General features: G+C 42.9%; 1 protein-coding gene across 1 annotated transcript; it reads left to right on the top strand.

The window, feature by feature from the left end:
- The first annotated feature begins 3,677 nt into the window (after positions 1 to 3,677).
- CCDC80 (coiled-coil domain containing 80) lies at positions 3,678 to 26,958 on the top strand. The gene is made up of 8 exons (XM_082784026.1): positions 3,678 to 4,267; positions 4,638 to 6,520; positions 10,061 to 10,217; positions 15,268 to 15,404; positions 16,018 to 16,166; positions 19,358 to 19,461; positions 20,856 to 20,936; positions 23,033 to 26,958. Exons 2-8 carry the CDS (start codon positions 4,649 to 4,651, stop codon positions 23,377 to 23,379), a joined length of 2,847 nt encoding a protein of 948 aa, XP_082640152.1. The 5' UTR covers positions 3,678 to 4,267; positions 4,638 to 4,648; the 3' UTR covers positions 23,380 to 26,958.
- Positions 26,959 to 27,312: the final 354 nt, after the last annotated feature.

The following is a 27,312-nucleotide window of genomic DNA, read 5'->3' as shown; positions in this document are numbered from 1 at the left end:
GCACGCCGCGATGGCTCTACGAATCCCACCAGTTTGGGATTAGGTAACGTGGTTTGCAAGGCCGGCAGATGGCAATCTTTGTATTCGTTTGCTCTCGTGCAGAGCATTTTCATCTCAGCATACATAACACCCGTTGCATCAGTCAGTTTGGGGTAGGATTTGTGTCGTTCCCAGCCAGAAGATGTTTTGTTCTTCCTGGCTGACATTTCCATCCCAGATGTCAACCAGATGGAGAACAAGAAATGGGTCTATATGAGAGCTTTCCTCTCACCAGGCAGCTCTGCAAACCGGACATGGAGAGGTGCTAAACTCAAGGCCACCTTGAGCACAGGCCAATAATAATACCCAGGTATCAGAATTTCCCTGCATCTCAAATAGAGACCAAACTTATGGGGCTGCAACTCTGTCAATACCTTGGGAGGCTGAGCCTCGGTATTGAAGCCTTTAATTTTAAAGTCTGTGCTGTCAGTGTCACGTTGCAGCGTCAGTTCCTAACAACACTGCTGGGGACTCCACAGAAAAATGGATCTTTAAAAAGGGAAGATTCAAATGGGGCCACCCTATTTACCAAGAGCGCCTTTCTATTTCAGGAGCCCGATCTGACAGAACAGGCACTGCTCTTTTTATTATGGGTCACTGCTTTTTCAAGCCTCCCTGTACTGACTCCCTTTCCTGCTTCCATCCCGGGGACCGCTGCTTACACTCTTCCTTGTTATTTCCCCAGCTGCTGGCTGGGTTGTGACCCCAGTCACATCCCTGATAACAGCTTCCTCCCTCCTTAGGCGAGCGAGGAGCCAGCAGAGTTCAAGAAACCTGTCCCTTGCTTGAGGAGCAACACCTGCTTTGCAGGATTCAGACTCACTTCTCCGTGCTCCAGCCACCCCCACTGGCATAATTGGGGAACCTCCACCTGCAGATCTGCCTCCCAGCCCCTTCCCTCCTTTCACCTTCCATGGCAGCAATTTCTCTTCCACTCTCTGGAGGACTGCCTGGAAGCCTACTGCAACGGAGAGCTTTGTCACTCCTCTGGCTCTCTCCTTCTTGCTGCTTTTCTCCTTCTTTCTCCAGGTTTTGCTGGACTGAGAATGTGCCCTAATTCAGGAGGTAGCTGACTGCCCTGTTAACTCCTTACCAGCTGCAACAATGCAGTCGCGTGCGCACCCCTTCACACACGATACATATTTAATTCCAGTACCTAAAGCAGAATATAGGAAGACCCACAATGCGGTTATTCTTGAACAGATAATACTTTCCCTTTGTGGACAGAGCATTCGCTTTCACTTCCCTATTAAAACCGCTCTGAGGGCTGTGAGGTTTTGCGTTCCACCTTTCTCAAAGTGCTGGTGTCAATTCAGTGAAACAAAGAATAGATTTCCCCAAGCCTCCAGAGAGCTGCACCCTTCAGGGGTGGGTGTCATTTTGCTCTCAAATTTCCCTTGGAGATGTGTCCATAGGGATCTCATCCCATCCTTCTGCCTTGTCTTCCAGTCCTCCTAAGAAGCTCTCTCAAATGCTTGATTTGAAGACCCTAAACAGCAGAAAACCTCCACATTCTTGGGGAAATTATCCCAGGGCTTAACTGAGACCACTGTTTACTACCAGTAACTGCAATTACTTCAAGTATGCATTTGCTAAGATTTAATTCCTAATCATTGGATATGGTTAAGCCTTCCTCTGCCGGATTACAAAGCCATTTACTTTCAAAAGTCTCTTTCCTGTGTATGCACGAGAAGATCATGCCCAAGGTGTGACTGTGCCTTCCCCAAACTTAGCTCAACCTTTTCCCACCTCCAGTTGAATAGAATCATATTGTAGCCCGGACAATAATATCCAGATGTCACATCGCTTTGAACCCTTTGTAATCCTTTTGAAAAGCTTGATGTACGTGGCAGTAACAGCCTTACTGATACCATACACCAGTTCCTAACTTGTCATTGACACATAGGCAGACTTCTTCCTCGCTGCAATAACACCCAGAAGCTTACTTCCAGTGACTTAACTACTCTGACCTTTAAGTCACTTGTAGAATAGCTGCCTGGTAGGATATTGTTCTTCATCTGCAGCTGCCTTACAATCTATCATCTTTGGTGATCTGTCACCTACTGATATATTTAAAAGAGATTCGGTGGCATGCCGCTTGGCAGTCAGGTTGAAAGAGCAAAACAAAGTTCTCACAGAAACTCTTGACTGTATCTAAAATTTGACAGAACAGAAAGCAGAGGTAATAAGGAAATCTCTCCTTCACTTTTATGCACTGGATGCATTTTTTTTTGCTTCATTCAACATATGCCGATAAATGATGTTTTAACTCGGTGTGATTTCAAACTATCACCAACCTCAAGAAGACTGAGGTAACAGTGACAAAAAAAAAAAATCATTCACCCCAAATTAAGCATTTGGCCTCAGCTTTGTGGGGTGACTTTTTTAATCTTTGCATTAAATCTGAAAGAAATACTGAAATGAAAACCTCATTCAGACTTAGAATTTATTTTCTTTAAAAAAGTCACAATGAGACCGTGTAGCGTTCAAAGGCCTGTTTTTTTTCCTTGTCAAGATTAATAACCCAGCAGACCTGCCACTAATGGAAGTTTAAGTGGAAAATGTTACCCACCCTTGCTCCACAGAGCTCCATTTTTGTGGTGCTTCTGAGAGGTACAATTCTCCTCCTTCCTGGCTGATGTAGGATATGATATTTTGGGAGGGGCTGAGCCTTTCTGCATTCATATTCATGTGAGCGCAGGCATGTAGCATCCTCCCTTACCTCCACGCCGTGCAACAGCATCTCTATAAATAAATGAAATCTTGAAAAATTATAAAAGTAGTATTCAGACCCTGGTTGTTTTCAGTTGTTATCCATCAGCTACCATTAAGAGGTGTTTTACACGTAGGGATCACGGCACGCTGAAGCCAGTGTGAATCGGCTAAAGACCAGGTGCTGGCAGCGCAGCCGTGCCAGTTTACGTCAGCTCAGTAGAATGGTGCCATTTACACCACGAAGGGAGAGCAGAGGACATGACCCTGTCTGTATCCATGTCTCTTTAGGCATTTTTGCAATTGATTTTATTTTTTACTGCTAGCATACGTTCATGGGAAATACACGCGACACTAATTTTAGTGCTGTAATACAGTAAACATCTTGATGTCTTTAAAAGCTACACATGAACAAGCAGCCATGCCTGTATTTGTTTGTAGAAAGGACTATGCTGAGATACGCGAGAACTTGAAAGAGAAATTGGTTGGAAAGTGAAGCGAAATTGGGTTCCACTGGAGAACTCCCAGAAAGCAAACAAACAGGGAAAAGGGGAGCAGGAGGCAGAAACAATAGGGCTAAAAAGAAGTAACTCCTAAACACCAGAGCTGCTACTGACACAGATGGGGAAAGGCGCTTCTCACAGGGCTGGTTTTTATTCAGCCAATGCCTGTTTAATGGGAGGGAGGAGAAAGACAAGACTGGGGATCGAAAGGGAGCCGGGCGGCGTGAAGGAAAGAGTTAAGGCTGGAGTCGCCCTCTCTGAAGTGCTCTGTGATGCTGTGCAGTGTTTCAGCCCCCAGAGCCTTCCTCCTCCTCCTCCCTCCGTGTGTCAGAGTGGGGAGGAGGCGGGTTCTGCTGAGCTGTTAAATCCTGAGTGAAGTCTCCCCCATTTCCAGTGGCCACCGTTGTCTGAGGCTGGTTCGGAGCAGGGTTGGGGTTCCCCTGACATTTCTGGGACTGTAGCCAGCCAAGAAGGGAAGGAGAAGAAAAGACGAGAGTTTTACAACTTGCTTTTGTCTGAGTGTGGAGAAAGGGGAACGGGAAGCGTCCTTTTTTTTTTTTTTCAAACATCACATTCCTGTGTTTTTCTTCAGCCTGGAAAATATATTAATGCTGGTGCTTTCCTCGCTGGAAACAAAGGAGCTAAATTGGACTGAGGAAGCGAAGGAGGCTTGGGGAAGTTTAAAAGAGAGGGACTCGGAGCAGCTGGGAGTTCCCTTTCCTTAAATGAAATCTCTGCCTGTGCGGGTAACCGGCACAGAAAGCAGCCAGACCTGCAGGTAAATGGAGGAGCAGAGATCCCAAAGGAAACTTCCACTCACCTCGTCCCACTTGTCGAGAAGGTGAAGAAGAAAAGAAAGTTAAAAGATACGCAAGTAGACGGATGAGCTCGGGGACCTGCTGGGCTGCGTAAGGATAAATCACCGAGCAGCAGCAAAGCTGTATGGCATTGCTCTCCTTTTAAAGGAAAAAGACGTGAAACCTCATCTCGGGAAGGGGAAGTTCCCTGGGAGTGTAAGTCTCAAGTCAAACTCTTGGCTTTCTCCTCTATGTACTGGACCCTTCCTTTCTCTGTGTGTGTGCTTGCACGTGTGTATGTGAGTGTGAGAGAGAGAAAGAAGGATGTGGAGCATGGTGTCCTTTTGGACAGAGTCATGTTACAGATGGATGATCTCATTTTGCATAAAATGATCCATTTTGTGCTTTCCCCAAAGCAACCTGTAAACTGTAAAACCACCAGGGCAGGGCTGAGGTGTAACCAGCCCCCTTAAATCACTGAAACTACCCAGCCTCTGCTTTGTGGCCGTTGTTTTGTTTTAATCCCTTGTGCGAGATCTCATCACCCTGTTAACATCTAACTTTTTCTCCTCCTCCTCCCCGCAAGCGGATTGCACAATGAACTGGAGGCCAGCTCTCAGCTTGGCCCTGCTGTGGGCAGCATGGCTAGTGTGCGGCTCTGAGGAGACGGGGAGGCTAGCAGAGAGAGGGAGCCATGGAGCGAGGAAAGCGCCTCTGCCTTACAGGGCTCCGAGCAGCCTCCTGAGAAGGTCTGCAGCATCCCCGAGGAATCTGAGCCCGAATCCCCAACACCCCGTCACCGAGAGGGACTCTTCAGCAGCTCCGAAGGCACCTGCCGGTCTCCTGAAGGAGGAAGCACGTTCCCACCCCAGGGGCATGGGCACCAGGACAAGACGGATACAGAGACTCACAGCCGCGGCCAAATACTCCAAATCCGAGATGATTAAGGACGAAGGGGTGTCTCCTGCCACACAGTCACGGGTGGCACGCTTCCCCTCGGGGTCAAGTTCCCCCAATGTCCTGGCCAGCTTTGCTGGGAAAAATCGGGTGTGGGTGATTTCTGCCCCCCACGCCTCAGAAGGCTACTACCGGCTCATGATGAGCCTGCTGAAAAATGACGTCTACTGCGAACTGGCCGAGAGGCACATCCAGCAGATTGTGCTGTTCCACGAAGAAGGGGAAGAAGGGGGGAAAGTCAGGAGGATAACCAACGAAGGAAAAATCCTGGAACAGCCACTGGATCCTGCCCTCATCCCCAAGCTCATGAGCTTCCTGAAACTGGAAAAGGGGAAGTTTGGCATGGTGCTGTTGAAGAAAACTCTGCAGGTGGAGGAAAGGTACCCTTATCCAGTCAGGCTAGAGGCCATGTATGAAGTCATTGACCAGAACCCCATCAGGAAAATCGAGAAGATGAGGCAGAAGGGCTTCATACAGACTTGCAAAGCGGCTGGGGTGGAGGGACAGGTGGTTGAGGAAGGCAATAACGGGGGCAGCACCCAACCTACCCCTGGCGGTGGACATGTCCAGGTGCCAGCAAGGAAGGAGGAGCCCAGGAGGAGCAACAACCAGCCGACCAGGACCAAAACCCTGAGGAAACCAATGACGACCACCGTGGCTACTCCTCTGCCCACAGTAAGGACCACAACCCTCCCTACCACCACCACCACCACCCGGGCCACCACCCGCGCAGTGACAACGGCGAGCAGGCCTACGACGACCACTACCCCTCTCCCCACCACGCAGAGGACCTGGACCACGAAGTCGCATACGACCACGGAGTACCACAGGCCGCCGGCGGCCCCCGAGAGCACCACGCCGCGCGTCGCGGCCTCTGAGGACTTCTACTCGCCCGTGTGGAAGGGAAACCGCAGGGACCGGCAGAAACAGCCGGTGGCCACGCGGAAACCAAGCAAAGGTGGCCGGCAGGAGAGCTTCACAGAAGTCCCTACGCCCCCCTCGGTGCACTACACGAAGGCAAGCGTGAGTCGGTTTAAAGATAACCGAACGGACAGGAAGGACTACAACCACAGGGACCTGAACGTCACCCCAGGGCAACACAAGCCAACCAAGACTAAACCACCAAAGAAGAAGGCCCAGGAAAAGATACTGAGCAATGAATATGAAGATAAATATGACCCCAGCAAGCCCGCTAGTCCCCATTTAGAGGAGGAGATTGCAGTGGGCAACGTTCCTTCAAAGAAAGGAAAAGAGTCAAAGAAGCACGAGAGAATGGATAAACCCGAGAAGAAGAAGAAGAAGGACAAGCTGCAGAAGAGTGAGAAGCAGTCCAGGAAGGACAAAGCTGAGAAAAAGAGCAAGCAGGACAAAGACCGCAGCAAGAAAAGCAAGAAGGGGAGCAGGACAGAGAATGAGGATTTCCCCAAGCCCAACAAGAAGCCTTTCTTACAGCCTCCCAGGAAATCAGTGACCGACCTCCTGGAGTATTTTGAAGGCAAAAGGCGGCTCATTGTAAGTAACTTGTTCATCTGAATCTTATTTCATAAATGAAGTCATGTCTCCCTCCTAGTAGGAAAATGAGGAACAAAAAGTTTATGGTGCTTTCGTATTATTCTTTTCAGTTGGGCCTAAGAAGTCAAATCTCTAGACCTGGAGGATCATTTCCAACAGAGAAGCTTTTGTGGCCTCCTGTTGGAAATCCTATGTAGAGTATGAACATATTTCAGACAGGAATTAGGCTAAAACCTTTTCCCAGCCTCTTCCCATAGGCCGCCATATAGCCACCAGATTATTTGGTTTCCAGTGGATATGTGGGTGTCGGGATCTGTACAGTTATGATCGATGAAACAAAGGTCCAGGGTGGATTACATCCACTCATCGCTTTGGGGTACTGGCCAATGTTACCACATTTCAGCGCTCAGCGCATCCTGCCAGCTGGCACACCTGGTTTGTATTGGTGCTGGTGTCCTAAAACTGGAAGTGAGCCACGTGCACTTGGCAGTACAAGCGCACGGCTGATGGAGAATATGCACAAAGGCATATGAGCAGATGCCCTGAGGTAGGATTGTTACATTTCCCATTATTTCTCAAGGGAATTTGGCATTCACATCCCCTAGATATCTTCAGAGATCCCATACAAACCTTATTTCCCCCCCCCCCCCCGCTGTTTTTATTAAACTATAACTCAATGGTAAGCTTTCAAGCCTTAGAAACTCAGCATGGTCTGGAGTTACTTCTCCCAGGATTTAAGAGTGTTGTATGTTTTTCCAACTACTTATCTAAAAAAACACTTCACCTGGGACAGGAAACAGTTTTAGCTGTAGTACAAATGTTTTTCCTGGCAGATGGCACATACCCTGAAAGGTACACTTTGAAAAATAGTTATTTAAAAATATTATTACAGGAGCTGCTTTCTTGCAATTATTTCACTGCAAGCTGGCCTCTTTGATAATTATTGTCCAGCTGTCAGTGTCACAACATAGTTTTGACTTTGATGCCCCATATTCCCATACAAATAGCTAAGATGCCAAGCCAAGATTTCAACCCCTGGAATTTAATTAATCATTCTGCTGATGATTAACAAACCTGAGTGGAATCCACATTTTTTCTTCCCCTCCCCATTCTTCCAGCTGTAGGGGCTGTGCAGAGCTAGCAGCTGTGAGTGAAGAGCTATATATTTGAAAAATTTGAACTTGACTGAATTTTGCAAATATTGCCTGTTAGTTACAAGTTAATCAATAGTTAACTAAGCCGAAAGCTGAGAGAGAAAAACTGCAAGGAAGTTTGGGATCTTAGCCATGTATCTTAATGTTGCGGCTTCCAAGAATATGTGCAGCATCATGACAAATAAAAACAAATATGAAATATGCCAAGAGCGGAGCTTACAGATGTCAGACTGTGAATTCATTACACCAACACAGTCCTAGAAAGTTAAAGGCTGGTCTGAAATTTGAACCTTCTGATACTAGGCCACCTCTCAGCTGGATCTCCAAGAGAAGAGTTGCACAATCTCAGGCTGTCAGACCAGAACTCACTGGGGAGAAATGATAATACCACGCTGCACTTTATTTCTCCAGTATCTAGTGTGACCCTCAGCCTGCTTGTCCTGAAGTTTCTTGAAGGATAGGTTTGATTTGATCAACAGTAAAAGCAGTGGCTGAAGCCTGCCGTCTCTTCCAAAGAGCTTTCCAATACTTTAAATACATATACATGCCTATTTGCATCCCTTCTGATCGAGCTGTTCAGTTCCCTTAGGATAAGTCCTTCCAGCTGGATGATCTTTGCCATTCATGAGTCTTCAAACTCCCTTGCTACAGAATTAGCCCACAGTGATCCAGGAGTGCCTCTACCTGAGCTATTCCCCGTTGCATTGCTATACTATTGTCTATCAGCCTCTTTATGAGACCAGCTCCTAAGGACAGTGTTTTGGTCCTCTCCCAGTACAAAAGAATTTGGAGAGACAGATGCTTTTAAGTCCTACGCATCACTGTGGATTTCAGACTACAGATTTCATTGTGCATTTCAAACACCTAGAGTTTTGAAGGCTAATCCCGGTTAAGTTCAGTTAATGACAGATATAGGACCCAGCTACAAAACCTGAAAAAGCATATGGGCTTTGAGCCCTGCAGCCCCACCCCTCTATGTTGTTTTGTTGCTGTTGCAGTCTTACTTATTTTGAGAAGTCTTGGCTTAGTGACTTTGGTTTTGTTTATTTTTCTGTAGTGATGACATGCAGGCTAATGGATTAAATATAACACATACCTGCACATATATATACACCCATATGCACATACACACACGCATGCAAATGCAGGTAGATAAAATGTATATACTGACCGGGTTAAAACATTCCTGTAACAAAGCTTTGATACAAAATTTGCTTTGCCTCTTAAATGTTCCCTGCTTTATTCTACAAGGCTTGATAAAGCAGCTCTACTTCAGACTTCACTGTGTGCTTACAGCCACTGAAATTAAGTGGACAATACAAACCAAATACTCTGGTTTTAATCTCAGTCCTCAAATCTTTTTCACGATCCTTTGTTTATTTGAAGTATTTTTGTGCAATTTAAATGCAGTGTATTACATGCTATGGCCCAGAAATCAAATCTTCTTTGTGCCCAATTTTTGTTCACTCTCATGTCCCAGTGCTATAGCTATGGCAGAGGGGCTTTCTATAAACTAGAGTCAGATCTTTTAGGCCCACAAATGCCACCCACATTTCAGTCCATTGATGAACTGGATTTATAAGGAGTGTATCATAAAAATTAGCCTTCAGGCACTACAAACTTAAGAGGGTAGCTAGGAGACAACTGCACCTGATACAGACTGAAGCATAAGTCTGTAATTGAAGGATTCTGGTGATTATTTATGACCCAAAACCATAAAATTCAGACTCCAACTTCCTTTGTGTTTGGGGAATTGGTGGCAGGCACTTGATTGCAGTTCACTAATGCAAGCTAGGATGTTTAGGTTGCTAGAGCTGGGGCTTTCCTCCCCACCTTCAGATGGAAACAGCTGCATAGACTACTGCATATTGTGACACACACATACACACCTTCCTTGGGATGTCTGAATCCTAGTCACTGATGAAGGATCCAAGTTGTGTGCTTTACAATTTTTAAGTCTCTGGTAGGAGACTTTGAAATGAATACAGTACTATAGAGTTAAACAAGTATTCATGAAACCCAAGTTGTATTTGCACTGTGATAGCCAAAATAGCCATAAGGAACTCCTACTGTGAGTGAGTGGGGGGAATCCTAGATTTGTTGCACCCCTCAAGCCCTGACAAGGCAAGGGATAATGGGAGGATACACTGTTTTCTGTAAAACCCAGTGCCATTTCTTCTACCAGTATTGTGAAGACACAGATGAGCCAGTGCCACTAGCTGGCCATGCTTCCTATGGCTCTCCTGTGACTGCCTGGACACCTTTGGGACAGCTCCATGGAAAACAAATCCCAGTTTGCAGTCAATGACTAGTTCTCCTTCAGTGAAATAGTCACCTGTTTCATTCCTTATATTAAACAAGCTCTTTTTTCTCTGCCACCAACCAGCTGATCACGACTCCCAAGGCGGACAACAACATGTATGTTCAGCAGCGAGACGAATACCTGGAGAGCTTCTGCAAGATGGCAACGAGGAAAATCTCAGTCATTACAATCTTTGGCACCATGAACAACAGCAGCATGAAAATTGACCACTTCCAGCTAGGTTCCGTTTTTTTTTTAACTAATTTCTTTCCACCTTGTGGGCACAATAGCAGATAGCAAAGGGAGAAATTTCCCCAGCTTGGGTCAAGATCTAAGCAAGACTATTTGTTGTGGTATAGCAGCACTTTCAAACCCATTCTTCCTCTTCCATGCTGACTACCCCCACTTCATATTTATGTAAGTGCCTCTGGTATTTTCCATGCTTGGGCTTCCAGTGCTGTAACTTGAGCACCTCCAGCTTTCTTTGTGGGAATTTATAAAAACAGTAGAACAGTCAAACAGTGAAAAGGCCTAAAAATGTGACAAGGGTATGGGACAGAAGGTGGAAGTTAGGCTCAGTTCTACCAATAACTTGAATACCAACCTCACTGTATAACTGAATGGCTGTCCTAACACAACTCCACCATTGGTTTTGCAGTATGTTTGACATGGGTGGCCTATAAAGTAAACATACTTGCTAGCATGTTTTAAACACTGTTTAAAGAAACTGGCTATTGTCATGAAGGAGAGGAGGCTGGCAACAGAAGAGGCTGAAGGGAAACGTTTGAGATTATATTCAGAATGGCCCACACTACTCCTGTATTGAATTTCAGTATTGTTACCTCCCTGTCCTGCCATGTAACATTTTCTTATGCCTTTTCTCTCCTTACAAAGACATGGAAAAAGATGAATTTTGTGGAGGCACACTAAACCCAGGACAGAGAGAGAAGTGTGCTAGGTAGGCCCCTTGCAGTGAGTTCTTTTCCTGCCCAGGATCAGCTTCTCTAGGCCTAACAGCTGATTTTGAGATGTTCACAGAGTGAGTATTCTCCACCACAGGAGAGGCCCAGGCACATTTTCCCTCTTTTGCTAGTAAAGAGGTAGGAGATTTCAGCCATAGTCTCTAGGTACGTACAACCTTACAAATTTGCACCAGCATACCTGAATATTTACCATTTAATTGTTTAGCATTTTAATTCCTACAGCCTCTCTTTACCCTTAAAGCAAGACACCCATGGGTGTGACTGCTAATTGCTGCCTGTCCCATAGAGGTTAACCTTTGGAGGCACTGTAAATCAGAGTATGCAGGTCTTGCAAAGTAGCTCATTCAGACTTCTCTAGTACTGCTTTCTTTACACGGATGTTCCCATATCTACAGGTGGCACAGAGCATCTACCTCTCTTAGGTAGATGAAAATCTACCTAAGTTTACCTGAATCTACCTGAAGATCTTCGGTAGATGTCTTTGAAAACAACTGGTGTCAGTGCTCAGGTCCTGGGGAAACACCCACCAAAACCAGCAAGAGCTTTTCCTTTAATTATGGTGGGGTTTGGACAAAGACTGCAGGTCCAAGTCCAGCAAAGCACTTAAGCTTAGGTATCTCTTGAAGCATGTAAACAGCCCTGTTGCTGTCTGCATCTAATGGTTAATACCAGCTTAAGTGCTTTGCTGGACCAAAGCAAAGGAATAGTATGAGAACTACTCACTTTGCTTATAATTTGCCACATCTTTCCTCTGGAAGTTTGTTTGGTTTTACCAGACCTTGGGAAGAGATTTGAGATGAAATGAAAAGCTTAGGACCACATGATGCTCCCATCAACCGTCTCTCTCGGGGTATTTCAGGTCTGGCATACGACCAGCCAGAAAATTACCGAACTATGCCTGGCTTCCAGCCATGCCTCCAACATCTCAGAGGGGACCTAATTGGAGAGCAGCAGACTTGTGTCCCTGAACAACAGGGAGTCACATATCCAGCCAGAATGTCCGTTCGTGCACCTCCTTGACAAATCTGGAGTGGCACAGGATTTTCCACATCAGGCCAAGGTTTCTCAAGGTCACTTTTTGTGTACCTAGACCAAGCTGTCTGTCCGTGGACTTTTTAGGTTTATATATAGCTCCTGGCTAATAAACAGGCATGCCCTCTGTCATAGACCATGTCAGAGTGACAGGCCCTTTCAGCCTGTTCCAAACTTAACTTACACCCAAACTTTCCCCAAACCACACAAACGTGTGTAACAGAGGAAATCTCATAGGAGGAATTAACTTGTTAAAGAAAAGCAGGATATAAGCAGGGTATAAGTTAAACTTTACATGAAAACTCACCTTACATTTTTGCTCAGAATGCCTGATCATGAACTTTTAAAAAAGTTTAATTAATGCAAACACCTTTCTAGACCCACAGAAAAGATTTTTCACCTGAAATTTCAAATACATTTAGAAGCAGTTAATGAAAGAGCTTATTAACGCTGTTTGGCCTAGATCAGCTCATCCTGAAACCAAAGAGCATCTCCCAGTTCCCCACTGGAATGACAGAAAAGCTGAGAACTCAGTGCAGAGTTCTCTTCACCCCAAATTGTCCTTTTGGTCTCTTTCCCCAGCTCCTGGGAACTGGGTTTTAGTGAACTAAACAGCAGCCCCAGGCTAGAACACACCCATCCCATAACCAAAGCCAGCACCCAGCCTATTAGACCACTGCACTGCCACGACAAATTGCTGAATCTGCAACCTCGTTTGAACTTTTTTGTAAAGAGTAACTCGTCTTCCCATGTCTAGCTGCTAAAGATGTACAGAGAAAAATTTCTACTCTTTCAGGGACATTTCCAGAAACAGCAGAGAAGATTTTGCAGGTGGTATCAGGCAGTCCCAACCCTGTTGTTACTTAGGCTGACCCCACATATCCTTTATGACAGTGAAGGATAGGGACAAGTAATTAATTGGAAAAATATTAGATTTTTTAGTTTAATTTATTTTTTTCCTCCCTAGAAATCACTTCCAGGTTTGCGAGGCAAGCCAGTCCTTGTGGCTTTTTTCCCCAAAAACATTTTTCTCTGTCATTCTTGTAATTTAATTTTCTTTACACTGTGTTGAAAGACAATCTCCCAACAGTGCAACTTGAGTGCTGTCTTCATGTTGATATCTACAGTGTTTAAAGCAGAATAATGCCATGGGTCAGTTTGTGTAAAGTACTGCACCACAGTTTTTTTCCATCGTGTTTCATGCTAATTCCTCTTACATTATTCTACCTCCATACAGGCCAATTGGATAACCCTGATTCTGCTTTGGGAGAAATTTGCAGGCATTAATATGAATTTTAGTCTATGTTGTAATAGTCATGCTTGATTCAAGTAAGATGTAAATCTTGTTTATGAAGCATTGATGCATGATTTACAGATATTTTTAAAACTGAATAACCAATTAGCACATCCAGCAAAACGTCTAATGTGGGATTTACAACACTGCCTGTAATTCTTAACAAAACTTTCAGCTGAGGTACATAAACCCATGCACAACCATATAAATTATGCATACAGCATGATTACTTACTATAACCAAATTGCAACATTTGCTGTTTTCATTTTTCTGTAAGAAGCGGGTCCAAAGTATGAAACCTAAAGGGCAGTTTCTGCTTTGGACATCTTCCCAAAGATGTAATTCAGAAGCTCCATCCAGCCTCTTACACAGATGAGACCTATTGCAAAACTTGGATCAGATCAATATGCTCCTGGGGACTGTGGATGTTTAGAAAATAGCTTAAAATTCCCTATTGTTTAATGAGTCAAATATTGTCAAAATATACATATGTTCTTGAAAAAGTATTTTCTGCTGCTGTATGCTCAACTCAGATGTCTGTTTGCTGGTGAATAATGGTGGGGCAGGGGATGGGAAAGTTGGGCCTCTGGATCCCAGCTCTTGACCGGCTGTGGTGTCTCTGTTTGACTTCAGGCAGGTCACTTACGCCAGGGCTGGGATTGTTAAGTGTGGATATGAATATTTATAACCCGGAGCTGTCACAGGGAATAAACAAGTAACATTTGCAGACAGCTCTCTGGCCCCCAGGTGACAGGGTGCTTCATTTCACTTTTTGTGTGACTTAGCCTGGCTTTAGCTTTCCAGGCACACGGTTTCATACAGAACCCAGTTCCAGCACTGTCACAGTTGTACAGTGCTGTGCTGGATGCTGAGCTGACGACATGGAGGCTTTCAGGACTTGGCCTTAATGCACTCTGGCTCTAAGGGAAGTAAGGAACCTCATTACCTCCACAGGCTTGTCTTGTACACGTTTCAGATCTCTGTCATATGTCACACAGCTCTAACGACGCAAATGTATACTGTGAATTTCTTTTGGTATTTGCCACCAGATGATGGCAAATCGTTTGAAAATGGTGAAATGGGCAAAATTTTGGAGTGATCAGATTAGTGAATTTTCATGTTAAGCACAGGAAAAGAGGCATAAAGTTTTGAGTTAAAAATCTTTTCAAATATTTGGTTCTTATCCATCTGTAGAACTTGTAGATTTAATAACTCTGTAATTTTCAAAATGAAATTACAGTCTGCTTTTTTTCCAAGCCTGTCCGAATGTTTTCTTAGGGTAGAGCAACACATATATACAAAATCATTGTCAAAATGATGTTTTTTCCCATTAGGATACTAGAATGGGAAATTAACATCGGCAAGCAGTTGGAGGAGTGCCACAGCAGGGTATTTGTGGAGACCTAGAGCTAGAGCTGCAGTATTCAAGATACATAAAACATTTTCTGGTTTCTTGTAGTCACTAAACATCCCGTCATTTTTTAAGACTGGAAGACTCTCTAGAGTCCTGGCCAACTTTAAGTTGTTCTAACTATATATTACTGACCCAAATTCTCTATGCTGTTTCATTTGGATGTGGTGCTTTCCAGCTCCTGTCCTAAACTGTCAAACAGTTTCTATTTTCTACTGCAGAAGTGGCTGCATTTCAGGAGCTGGAGAAATGATTAACACATGCATATAAATGTATAAATACATCGAAAACATCTTACCAGAAAAGAGCAGGCAACCAACATTTTTCGAAAGTAGAAAAGTTGAATGCTGTAGTACACGTGCCCTAGGGAAAACTGATTTTCTGACAATACTGGGATTAAAACCTGGCAGCTAAAAGACACAGTGCCATAGTGGTGGTTTTGAAGATCTTGCCAGGGCAGTGGGAAGAGGGCTTCTGGAAGATGAACCTCCCCCTTTCTTTCAAGGTGAAATTGAAGTCAGCATGCTGTGCAACTCCATGACTATTTTTATTTCTCCTGTTTTGTATTAAGATAATGAAAAGCCCATGAAAGTGATAGAGGATGAAGATCTTGTGGATCAGCAGCTTATCAGTGAGCTGAGGAAAGAGTATGGGATGACCTACAATGACTTCTTCATGGTGCTGACAGACACTGACATGAAAGTCAAGGTGAGGGTTTTGACTATTGGAAAGAAAAGGCGTTGGAAAATATGAAAATAAAATACAGGAAATTATAGGCTTGCATGTCAGGCACATAACTGAGTGATGCAGAACTTTGTCATCGCTGGGTGACAAGAGAAAGGACAGTAAGAGAAATTTTCAGGAATCAGCTGCCTTCGTGTTCTGCAGATGAGGGATTTCAGGAATTGTGGTTTTCTGCTGGGATGGTGAGTCGACACCACAAAGGCTAGGAGTCTCTGGCAGGGGGGTTTAATGCAGTACGTGATGTCCTAAAAGAGCATGGTTGCTCAACAAGATGACAACATATTGTATATGGACAATACTCTAGTTGAAGGGCCCTACAAAAGAATATGTTGACAATTCGTTGCCTGCACCAGCCTGCCCTTATCACATTGGACAAGTACTCACAATATGTCACTTCCAAAGAAGAGTCTGACTGCTAAAATAAGAGTATTTCCATGATTTATAACCTGTTCTAGGCCTTGTTACCTGTGTGTAAATGGGAATATTTTAATCTCTGTATATCCTGCTGTGCCGTGATTCATGCAAAATGACTGCTACTATGTGCATTCTTTTTCCATTTGTTCTTCTTGCTTACCAGCAATACTATGAAGTACCCATAGCAATGAAGTCCGTGTTTGATTTGATCGACACCTTCCAGTCGAGAATTAAAGACATGGAAAGACAGAAAAAAGAGGGCATTGTCTGCAAAGAAGATAAAAAGCAATCCCTTGAGAGCTTCTTATCCAGGTATTACCTTCTGCACTTATCTGTTATTAGTTCCAGTAATTTCTGTTTTACTGGAAAAATACCTATCCAACTACTTTTACAATTTTTAATATAGATTTCTCCGTATTAACAGCGTTAAGCAAGTACAGAGATGCAGCCACAGCACCATGCACTCTTGCACAGAGCACTAAAAGTCAGCATGCACGTCATATTTCCTGACTGACTGCACATTTTTTGGACGCTAACTTTCTATATCTTGGTTCCCCCACCATGACATGGAGATAACAGCACTGATTTGCATTAGAATGGCAAATAAGGATTAATTCACAGATGTCAGCTCAGTGTTTTGAATGAAGCACAGTGTTGATATTTCAACCATTAACCACGACAATCACATTAATCCCATTCTAATCCCTTCCATGGAGCTTGAATCAGTAATTAATTCTCTGTAACTTCCTTCTTATCCAGCTTGAGATAACAGTTGGTCTTCGCCAGTATTAGTCATATATAGCATTAAAGGTCTTGCAGATGTCTCTTGTAAAATGTCTGAGGCCTTCTGTAGCAAGACAGTTTTGTTTATGCAATCTCTATATGCTGTGTTACTGCTCTACCTGTGAGACCTAAATACTGGGAAATAAACATGTCTGGACTGTGGGAAGATTCAGATCCAAAGAACAGCTGTGCAGCTATGGCCCTCTCTGTTAAAGGGTAATTTACATAAAATTTGGGCTCCCTCATCACTGCAGGCTTTACCTGCTACTACTGCATCCTCCTCACCTAATATCAAAATCCTTGGGGGGTACACTTTTAATGCCAGCTGGCTATGCAAATAATCGAGACAGCATGATGTGGTACGACTTGAGGGCGAATGGAGCAACAGGCAAATGAATAGGTTGTTGGTTCATAAACATTTTAAAATTCGATGGCCACTTCAATGAAAAGAGAACATTTAAGATGTACCCCACCCGCCTCACCACCTCCTGTTTAGGTCTCAGTGATTCATCTTCAAGACCACCAAGAAGAACCACAGATTGGAAACAGCTGCCCAACACAAGAAAGGGCTTGTATGCTGGGAAGTGGCAGCTCCCAAACCCTTCTTAGCTTGCAAACAGCCCTGGTAATAAACACACTAGAAAAACAGGCAGGAAAAATGCAGAGTGGTACATCTATAAACAGAACCGCCACTGCACAGAATACATCTGCTGTCTGTGAAGTAGGCATCAAGTATCGGGTGGACTTCACTAGCCACGATAACTGGGCAGATTCCCAGCAAGATTCATTCCAGCTTTGTCCAAGATTATCTTCCCGGCTGAGCAAGGGTCCTGGCACCATCTCCATGGTGTTGCTCATCTGGGAGATCAGTTATAATAATGCAAACGTTGTTCTTAAAAACCGTGGCTGGATTGAAAGAATACTGAGACCTAGAACTCACTTGAGTAATGCTTAAAAGCCACATGTACCAGCAGGAAATCCTTGAGTTTTGGGGGAGAGAGTCTTCCTGTAGTCCCAAGACACCGTCTGTGTTGCTCTGGGCTCACAGAAGAGAAGGGGATGCAAAATGAGGTGGAAGAACAGGGTGCACACAGGGAAGGATCTGGCACATTTGCCAGGACAGGAGTATTGTTCAGATGTGTGCTCAGATGTCAGGAATAAGGCATAAATCTGTACATTAGTATTAGTAAACTAACAGCTGTGAAGGGCCAACTAAATTAATTTCTCAGTAAGGTGTGACCCCAAACAAGCACACCAGGTATTAGGCTTGTCTGGGGCATGAGGATAGACAGCTTGAATGATTCTCAAACCTTTTCAGCTCTATGTATCTACAAAACAGATATTCAAAAAATAGAAAGTCATCATTAGAGTATCTTAAAGCAGCTCACAGGCAAGACATCATTCTGATTTATGCCCTAGACAAAATGTGATCCAATGTTTGTAGTCTCAGTCCTTGTTTACAGACAGACAGGTGTTTTTGCTGTACAAAATACCACAAAGATTTTTTCGCATACTTTCAAAATAATAAGAAAATTTCTCTCTTTTCTTCACATAACATATACGACTCTTAATGCTCCTCATTCCTATTCACATATACACATGCCCATGTTTCTTACTTGTTCCTCCTGGACAAGATTAAAATTTGCTTTTTCAAGCATTTGCTTTTTTAATTATGAAAATACAAGCATAATCAATCAGTCAACAAGACAAAATATTAGTCAGGAGCATCCTCTGCTCTTTCAGCAATTTCTTCTATGACTTTGAGCAAGTCCCACCTTATTTCCTGCTTCTCTCAAGTGGAACAGTGTTGATCCATTGCATTAGCCTTTATTTTGAGATCTTCATTTGGTGCTGTGGAAAGGCAGGCTATTATTGTAACAGGGTAACATCTGCATCCATTTAAAACATCATTTCCTGCTATAAAAATATCCCCGCAGCTTTGCAAATTCCTATAAATCTGATTTATTTAGGTTTAGTGGAGAAATACCTTGATTCAAAAAAGGGGTTGTTTGGAGAATATTAAATAACTCTGTAGTTAGAATTTTTAAAGGCTTCAAGTGTCCCTATGGCATCACCTTCCTTTGAGAGTAAAGGTGATACTCAGCACACAAGTTTGGTTAGATGAGACATCCTAGATTAAAGGAAAATATTGCCCTATGGATGCCTTATATACTCACAGGCTCATACTGCCACATATATGTAAACAAGCTTAGATTTAAAAACACACTAAAGGTATTTCGAGTGAATGTGGTAAAGAAGAAAAAGAGGTCAGCGACTATTTACACAGAAGTATGAGTTATGTCTGAAATGAAGATACACCCTAATTCCCAGACAACCCTTGGACTGCAAAATCACTGAGCAGTTCCAGGAGCAGTGAATGACACAAAAGCTAAAGTGTCTAGTGAGAAATTCTACAGGAATCTTTTTTGCACTTGAATACACAATTCTCAGCAGTGTTATATCTACCAAAGGTGGCTTAGAGCAAAGATCAGAAGCTTTGCGGTGTTTGTTTGGCCAAACTGCAGCAAAACTGCAGATGCTTTGAGTTCTGGAGCTGTAAAATTTCAAACAGGCCTTATCCTCTCCCAGTGATGGATGGAACTGGAAAGATCTCCCACCCAGCTGTTACTCAGAAGCTGCGAGAGATCTCACATATCTCAGCCCACACAGCACAGGAAGGCGTTGTGATGGTTCCCTGTTGAGCTCCTTTCTCTTTCCAGGTTCCGCTGGAGGAGGCGGCTCGTGGTGATTTCTGCTCCCAGTGATGAGGACTGGGCTTACTCCCAGCAGCTCGCTGCTCTCAGCGGACAGGCCTGTAATTTTGGTGAGTCAAAGGAAATAATATTCTTGCTCCCCAAAACCACATCCTTTCTGGTGATGTGATGGATTCCTTTGCTCAAGTCTGACACTAGACAATCCGAGGAGTCTGACAACTGGAAAGTTTGCTGTAGCTACTCCAAATATAACTGGAAAATACTGTGCTAAGCAGGTAGCACAGTGCTCTCTGACAGCTAACACCACTAAACCAAGTGTTCCCTGGAATCCTTTGGGTGAAGCAGAAAGGTGAGCACTCTGAAGCTTCTCTTCAGGCTTACAGTTCAGAAAATCAGTAACACAACCACTTCAGCTTGCGTATCTTCTTACTGAACAAATAAATGATGCAATGCTTTAAGATCCTTTGCAGATCCCAGTAGCCATCTCAGACCTAGGTCAGGTACTAGGGAGATGCGTGGATGTCAGCTGTTTTGTGTTGTTGTTGTTTGTTGTCTTTTTTTTTTCTGTCCTGCTCCATTTCTTAAACCTGTAAAAAATCTTAATGGAAGCTACTTCAACCCAGTAACAATCTTTCCAGTCCTCTAACCAGGTACTTAAGATCCAGCTCCATGGTCAGTGGAGAGACAGAATGAAATGTCCTATCCCAAAGCCATTACTTCAATACATTCCACTTATGCCCTAAGAGAGGTTTGCACAGTGTTACTGCTACGCTGTCTGTTCATTCGTCATCACCTGGCTTCCATTTGGAGTTTCAGCATCATCTGATTTAGTAGCTACCAATGTAAACTGTGTCATGGACCACCGGTAAAATCCTTTCTGAAGAACAGAACATGATGTTAACAGTTAATTCCACCCTTTGTTTAGGACAGCCTGAAAGAGATCCAGTGAGTTGCTGAAGCATTTGTTCTCAATGGTTTTTCCCAACCAAGTGATGTTTCTAAGCATCTTATCTCCAAGTTGTAAAAACAGTTACAGAAGACTTTGTAGATCATATAGACTCTTACTTCATGAGCAGTTTCTACGGTCCCTAAGGTCTTCAAAGCAGAGGCAGCAGTCCAAGCCTTGCTCAGAACAAATGAAAGAAGTGAATGCCTGTCCTAAGCCATTCACTGCAGTGATCTGTGGTGATTATATTGCCTCTAAGTACTTTCCTGCAGTGTGGATGACAAGTAAGAACTTTACTGGTGAACAAAACAGTGCCGAGACATTCTGAATTTGGGAGTGGCTTTTGCAGTTTACTTGTATGTCTAATGCCTGTATCCCTATGGTACTGAATGACATCAAGTGCTGTTGTCCTTGGGATGAGCAACTCTTTTTCATGGAGGACTGCTGAGACTGGCTCCTAATTCAGCAAGCATAAACCTGGCTGATTAAACTGAAATCTGCCCAAGAATGTGCATAAAGATTGGGTCTCACTCAAAATCTCCTTCGTTTCCTCCACAGGTCTACGGCATATAACTATCCTCAAATTGCTAGGAGTTGGAGAAGATATTGGCGGTGTCTTAGAGTTGTATCCAATTAATGGTAAGTGACCGTTTCCAGTTTCTTCAGTATGACCTATGAAGGGCATTATGCACTTTAAGTGTTTTTTTTGCTGTGATTTCTTTAGAGGGCTGGATATGACTAGGATTACATATTTATTTTTTTTCCCGAAACAAACAAACAACAAACAAAAAAAGAAGGCACACAAGCAAACAAGCTTTCTTGGCACAACTGTGCTAAATATTATATAGAATATTTTCAGAATAGAAAAGCCCAAAGATGATCTGGAAAGCATCTCATATCTTTATCTTCCTTAAACATACAATCACAAGTATAATCCTCTGCCTGTACTACTGTTAATGACAAAGAAATGTTCAAGCATGAACATTTGATCATGTTCATGATCAAGAGTTGGCAGAGCTTATAGAACATATACCTAACACATTCTCTTTTATGGGTCTATCATTAATCTTCCTATGTGTTTGCATCCCAGCAGACTAATTCAGGCAGATATTCTTAGGAGAACCCTCTGTCAGGAGAATTTCAGGGTACATTTCAAAGGCAATGGTTTCCTCTACTACCTAATCCCAACGACTACCTATCAGTGAAGATATGAGGACAAGAAGCAACTTATTCATTCCACTGCTATTTTCACAGTGCTGTACATGAAAGCATCTCAGCCCTCCTAGCCCCATACAGATACAAGTCCAGGCCTACGAAAGAGTAAGAATAGAGAAAGCAGATATGATACTTCTTTCTTCAACACCTTTGTATTCATTTACTTTTTGCTGAAAACCTTAGTCCTACATGCGAAGCAGCCCTTCCCCCATTTTGTCAATGTACTTTCCTAACCTCCCTTTGAATTCACCCTTGAATTCCCCCTTTGAATAGCACCTACACCTACCTGCAAAAGCTCTGCAGATCTGCAAGTCACCTTTTATTTGAAATGAACATGACCCTCTCTGCAGTGGCATTCACAGTTCTGTAGACCTTCACCCAGCCCGTTTGTTTTACAGACTAGAGTCTTGACTGACTTGGTCCTTTCTCATACGGAGTCTATCCAAGCCTGTGATTATCCTTACTGCCTTTCTCTGATTTTTTTTCCAGTTATTCAAGGTTAGAGAATCAGAATTGTGTACAGTGTTCAAGATGGACACAAGCAATACGTTTTAATGATAGTCTCTCTTCTTTTTTGTATTATTTTCCTTATAGCTTCTAATATCTGTTTTGGCTTTTGGCAATTAGTGAGTAGTGAGCAACCCTTTCAAGGAACTGCCTTTCATAACCCTAAGCTCTCTTCTAGAACGGCACTAGTCCCAGCACATGCAACTATGAACTTCACTGGTTACCTCCCTCCACTCCAGAAAATGATTATATATTATTCCTACCTTGTTTCTGCCTTCCAACCATATTATCAAAGTTTCTTTTGAAGTCTTCTGGAAATCTGCATTGCCTGTATCAGCCAGACTACCTTTAGCTATCTGATTGCTGAGACTTGCTACTAAGCCAACTTTCTCAGGTTTCTTTCCTAGGTGTCCACTGATTCTAATTATCTTATACTTTCTACCTGCTTACTTGGTACAAGCTTCATGTTTAAAAGCCCAGAGTTTACCAAACCTACACCAGAACATGTTTTTAAAGTGGGCATGGCATCTGCCACATCCCATAATTCACACATAATTCCAGTTCAAGACTGAAGTTCCACACTAACATTAATGACTCAGAGAATTTATCCTGCAATTCTCCACACAATCACATTTCCATTCCTGTGGTTTCTTTCAGCGTGACTGTTTTTGACATATGCCTTCTGCATACATGAACTGGGACTCAAGCCACATGGGAGTCAAAGATATACATGCATGTTGGGTGAGGAAAAGGTGTGCCACACCACAGCAGCTTCAGCCTAGAGGAAAAAGACAAATTTACTAACCCTAACAAAACTGTTAAAAATACAGCTTTGGTTTCTTTGCAGCAGTCTTACATGTCAGAACCAGGAAATCCTAAGATGCAAATAAGGATCTTACATTGCCAGCATTGGACTGTATCCTATCTCACACTGCAAATTCACTGAGCTACTAAAAATCGTCACTGTTGCCTAACCAAAATGTCAACGCTGTTTTATGTAATCCCTTTTTTAGGAAGCTCTACTGTAGACCGAGAAGACATCCCCGCTAATTTGGTGAAAGACATCCGAAATTACTTCCAAATTAGCCCAGAATATTTCTCCATGCTTCTAGTCGGGAAGGATGGAAACGTCAAATCCTGGTATCCTTCTCCAATGTGGTCCATGGCAATCGTGTACGACCTGATCGACTCCATGCAGCTTCGGCGACAGGAGATGACAATTCAGCAATCGCTCGGCATGCAGTGCCCAGACGATGAGTATGGTGGGTATGGTTACCATAGCTATCACCAGGGATACCAGGAAGGTTATCAAGATGACTACCGGCACCATGGAAGTTACCACCATGGATACCCGTACTGAAAAGAGCAACTTAGCCTCTGACCGCCCCGTGCCTGTCTTCTAATAGCTATCCAAGCAATAGGTGGCCAGTTGCTGAAAGTTTTTCCAGGCCACCTAGATATCCATGCCTCCTCCTTCCACTGTTCAGTCAAGGGACTCTGGTCATTTGCCTTCTCAAAAATGCAGAAGCCTTTACAGTGAAGCAACTCAAACCAGTAGTATTGAAGCTTTAAACAATAAAGACTCCTTTATATTTTTAATCCTTTATAAACAAAGGGCATCAGCAGTTGCTGTTTGTTTGTATTAAAACCAAACAAAATGTCCCCGCAGCCTCAGTCCATGGACAATACTACAGGGCAGGAGACAAACTGTCCAACAAATACTGCAATGCTCTTTGTAATATTTTTTCTAAGGAGAAAAAAAAAATATTTATTGGAAAGCAAGAATTTTGCATTGTGCTGATGAAGACAAGCAAAGAATCACACTGCAGGACTTTCCCAAAAAAAGGAAATGTTAAGGAAGTAGCATGTGGCAGGTTCTTTAATAATAAAACTTCTTTCGAAATAGCTTGTCTGAAAAGACAGCAACCCTCCTACGATGCATCAGCATTGTAGTTGGCTGATTTTGCCAATGAAAGTAAGAATTTATGGCTATGGCAGGACTCATTCCAATACAATACAATGTAAAGTTCTCTTAATCTCAAAGCTTGCTGCATGGCCATTAATTCTTTTAATTGGGGTTCCTGTTCTTTTAGGTCCTGCCTACCTGGCAGTTAATGAGAGCTAAGTGGAAACACCAACCATACAGTATTGTCTGAAATACAGAAAACTGAAAAGTATTATTTTCCATCAGAAAAAAAAAAACATTCTCATTCACGTATTTTAAACAAGTTGTAACTAGCTCTCTATAGTAATGTTCTTCAGTAAACTATTGCTCTAAATTTCAAATTTCTTTCTACCTCTTCTCGTACCCTCCCCCATAAAAAAAAAATCTGGACTAAATGTTTATAGAATTGTTTGGGTATAATTTGATTTGCTACTAAACCAGCTGTATTTCTGCCATGACTTCTGGAATGGTTTCCTTCTCCCTGGTGCCTTTGGGCATTGGATCTGTTGCACCATGCTACTCCGCTGAAATCAGCTGCAGGAACTCCATGCACAGCCATGCCTCCAATACCATTTTGGTTAGATTTCTAAAACTTAACCCAGCAGTATGATTAAATACTATCTTGAAGTGATGGCATTGTGCAAACCTTCATAGTGGCACAGCGGTCACTTCTAATGTTTCGGACACACCTGACCATGCACATTTCTTTTTTATAATCCAGTGGTGCACATGTCATATACGGACGCACCCCTCATGCATATGGGCAACAGGTCAGTCAGTCAGTTCTGTCACCACAGCAAAAACACTGGAACACGTACATACTACAACTCATAATTGGCCAGAGCATGCTCCACAACGTGAGATTTATCATTTTACTGTTCCTTTTTTTTTTTTTCTCCCTCTCCTTTGCTTTTTTCAGCTGTGAGGTAGTTTGATTTTATTTTTTTTAATTTTATTTTTGAGGGGTGGGGGTAGCAAAATGACACCAAAATGGGTAAAGCAACAGGTTCACCCAAAAGCAGACACTTTCCTCAGGAACTTGGTCATAAGAAGTCAGACCCTGCTTGCCTTTCGTAACGTCAGAGAGGCAGACAGATGTCAAGGGGTCACAGGACCTTGTCACTTCTTCCTTGGCAGTACAAAGTCACCCTCCATGCCACCAGGTCTAGGCAGCACAAGACACAGTTCATCTTACCCCTCTCAGGTTCGTGACTGGAGCTAACTGGGGGAAGGCAGGCTTTTGACAGACCCATTTTGAGAGGACTGCTGCCTGCAGAGTGCTTCCAAGCATTCCTTTGGTTACAGCACTTCCACAGCTGAAAGCAGTGGACAGGGAAATTAAGAAAGAAATTTAAGAGGAGTGAAAAAAAAGAATCACAGAACCAAAAGGTTTCCAGAAGAAAGATCAAGTCCCATAGGTTAGCTTCAGAAAACAAGTACTTACTGTATCAGTGTGTTAAAGTCAGCTGCCTAATTATTTTTGCTTAAAGCAAAAGCAGAGGAAGAAGTACCTAACAGTCACCTCCTGTAAGCAAAAGGACGAACTCCTCTGGATTTTCTTTCAGGTGTTCATTTCAACTTTCCTGTAATCTTGTTTTTCCACACGACATACTTAAATGAAAGCCCTTTTAACTCACACTACAAAACATCAAACCTAAATGTCCTGTGCTGAGCAGGAGGAGGAGACAGTTAACTAACAAAACAGAGAGCAATGCTTAATCCAAATGGCCTTTTTTTGTTGTTGTTGAATATTTATAAAATTTGCAGAAGACTTATTATGATTCTGGTGCTGATTTCTGCCTTCATTACAAACCGTCTCAAAATTCCTAGGAATTTTTAGCAATGGTTTAAAATCCTTACTTTGCAACCTACCTCTCACTATGGAGAACTAAAAGCAAGGCTTGAAGGAAAGAAAAAAAGTTTTCAACGATGTATAGTTCTGTCGAAGACTACACGCATCAGGGAGCTACACTACTCCAAACACAAATCAGATCCAAAGTACTGGATCTGCCCCTGCAGCATCACTCTGAGCACAGGTTTATTGAGATTAGCTACTTCCATAGTTCTGAGCGGGCAGGTTCCACACAATGAGGAAAACTTCAAAACTTTTTCTCATACATATTTCTGGGATTTGATTCAGCTGAAAGACAGCTGTTTTCATCCTCAGGCTGTCTTTCAAGCACAATGGCTCAGTTTCTACATTCACAAAGTGGATGAAATTAAACAAGATAAAAATCACTTTAACTGGCTTTTTATAAACAAGAGAATCCGGGGGAGACCTCTCTTCCCAAGAGGTTTTATGAACTAATTCCTCAAATCTGCAGGAGGAACATAACATTTTCAGCAGCTATTAAATTCAAACATTTGTGAATCTGGGTTTTAACTCACAATGTAGAAGGAACTCTCTGCCCAATGCTTTCATTAAAGATTATGTGCCAAAGTAATGCTGGTCTCCAAAAAACTTCCTCATAAAAACCCCTATTACCATTTGAAAAGAAAAATAGTAAGCTTTCTGACAGAGTAGGTGAGCAACTATACAATGGAAATATTTAACCACTGTTACTGCAGTAGGATTCACATGATCTATTCACAAGGTATAGCTCTACAGAACAGCTCCCCCCTTGCTGACCAGAGCTGTTCTCCAGCTGTCTGTGGTTTGTAGTCACTTCCTCTAACAAATCTCATATACACGCTAAATTTGACTATTGCCATGGACCACATGGCTGCATAGAACTGCATGGTTATATTTTTGGGTTACTTACTTGTTATTGCTAAGTTTATGCTAAGTCCTTACCCATTTTTAGACAGCTGTTAATGTTCCTGTTGCTGTATAGGGGATATACAGTTCTCCTCCATTATTAAAAGAAACCTGCCTGGCCAATCCAACTGAATGTCTCCAAAACCTCCAACCTGTTCACCTGAAGACAACAGAAAGGTTTCTACATGTTAGATAGGATCTAACTCTAGAAGGAAAGTAAAAAAGTAAATGCTTCCATAGACCTCCATAGTTACATTCCTGTTATCTTTGTGAAATCTGAGACTTTAGCAAAACAAGTCAATCATGACATCATGCTTGTGATGGAAGTTATTAAAATGAAATTTATAGAGGGTAAAACTGACTAAGCAGGACAAGAGCTGAAAGCAAGTCTAAATATACTTTATAACATTTGCAGATCAATAATTTCCAGCTCTTATTTCTCTTAAGGCATACATTTCATGGCAGGAAAGTCAAAAAAATGTTTAAAGATACTCATCTTTGGTTTGATGCTCTATCATTTGAGGTATGAGGCTAATTTTTATGCTCTGACTTAAGGCAAGGCAAAGCTGCCTGCAAAAGTTGATGTAAAA

Source organism: Aythya marila, assembly GCF_965140915.1.
Source record: "Aythya marila genome assembly, chromosome: 1".
Lineage (NCBI taxonomy): Eukaryota > Metazoa > Chordata > Aves > Anseriformes > Anatidae > Aythya > Aythya marila.
The sequence above is the reverse complement of the archived record's forward strand: the minus strand, read 5'-3'. Positions and strand labels throughout refer to the sequence as shown.

Excerpts from the sequence above, each read along its gene's own strand:
- CCDC80 (XM_082784026.1), top strand. The coding sequence starts at position 4,649 with ATGAACTGGAGGCCAGCTCTCAGCTTGGCCCTGCTGTGGGCAGCATGG. Across the intron at positions 10,218-15,267 it reads AATTGACCACTTCCAGCTAG|ATAATGAAAAGCCCATGAAA; the intron begins GTTCCGTTTTTT and ends TTTTGTATTAAG. Across the intron at positions 19,462-20,855 it reads CGGACAGGCCTGTAATTTTG|GTCTACGGCATATAACTATC; the intron begins GTGAGTCAAAGG and ends TTTCCTCCACAG.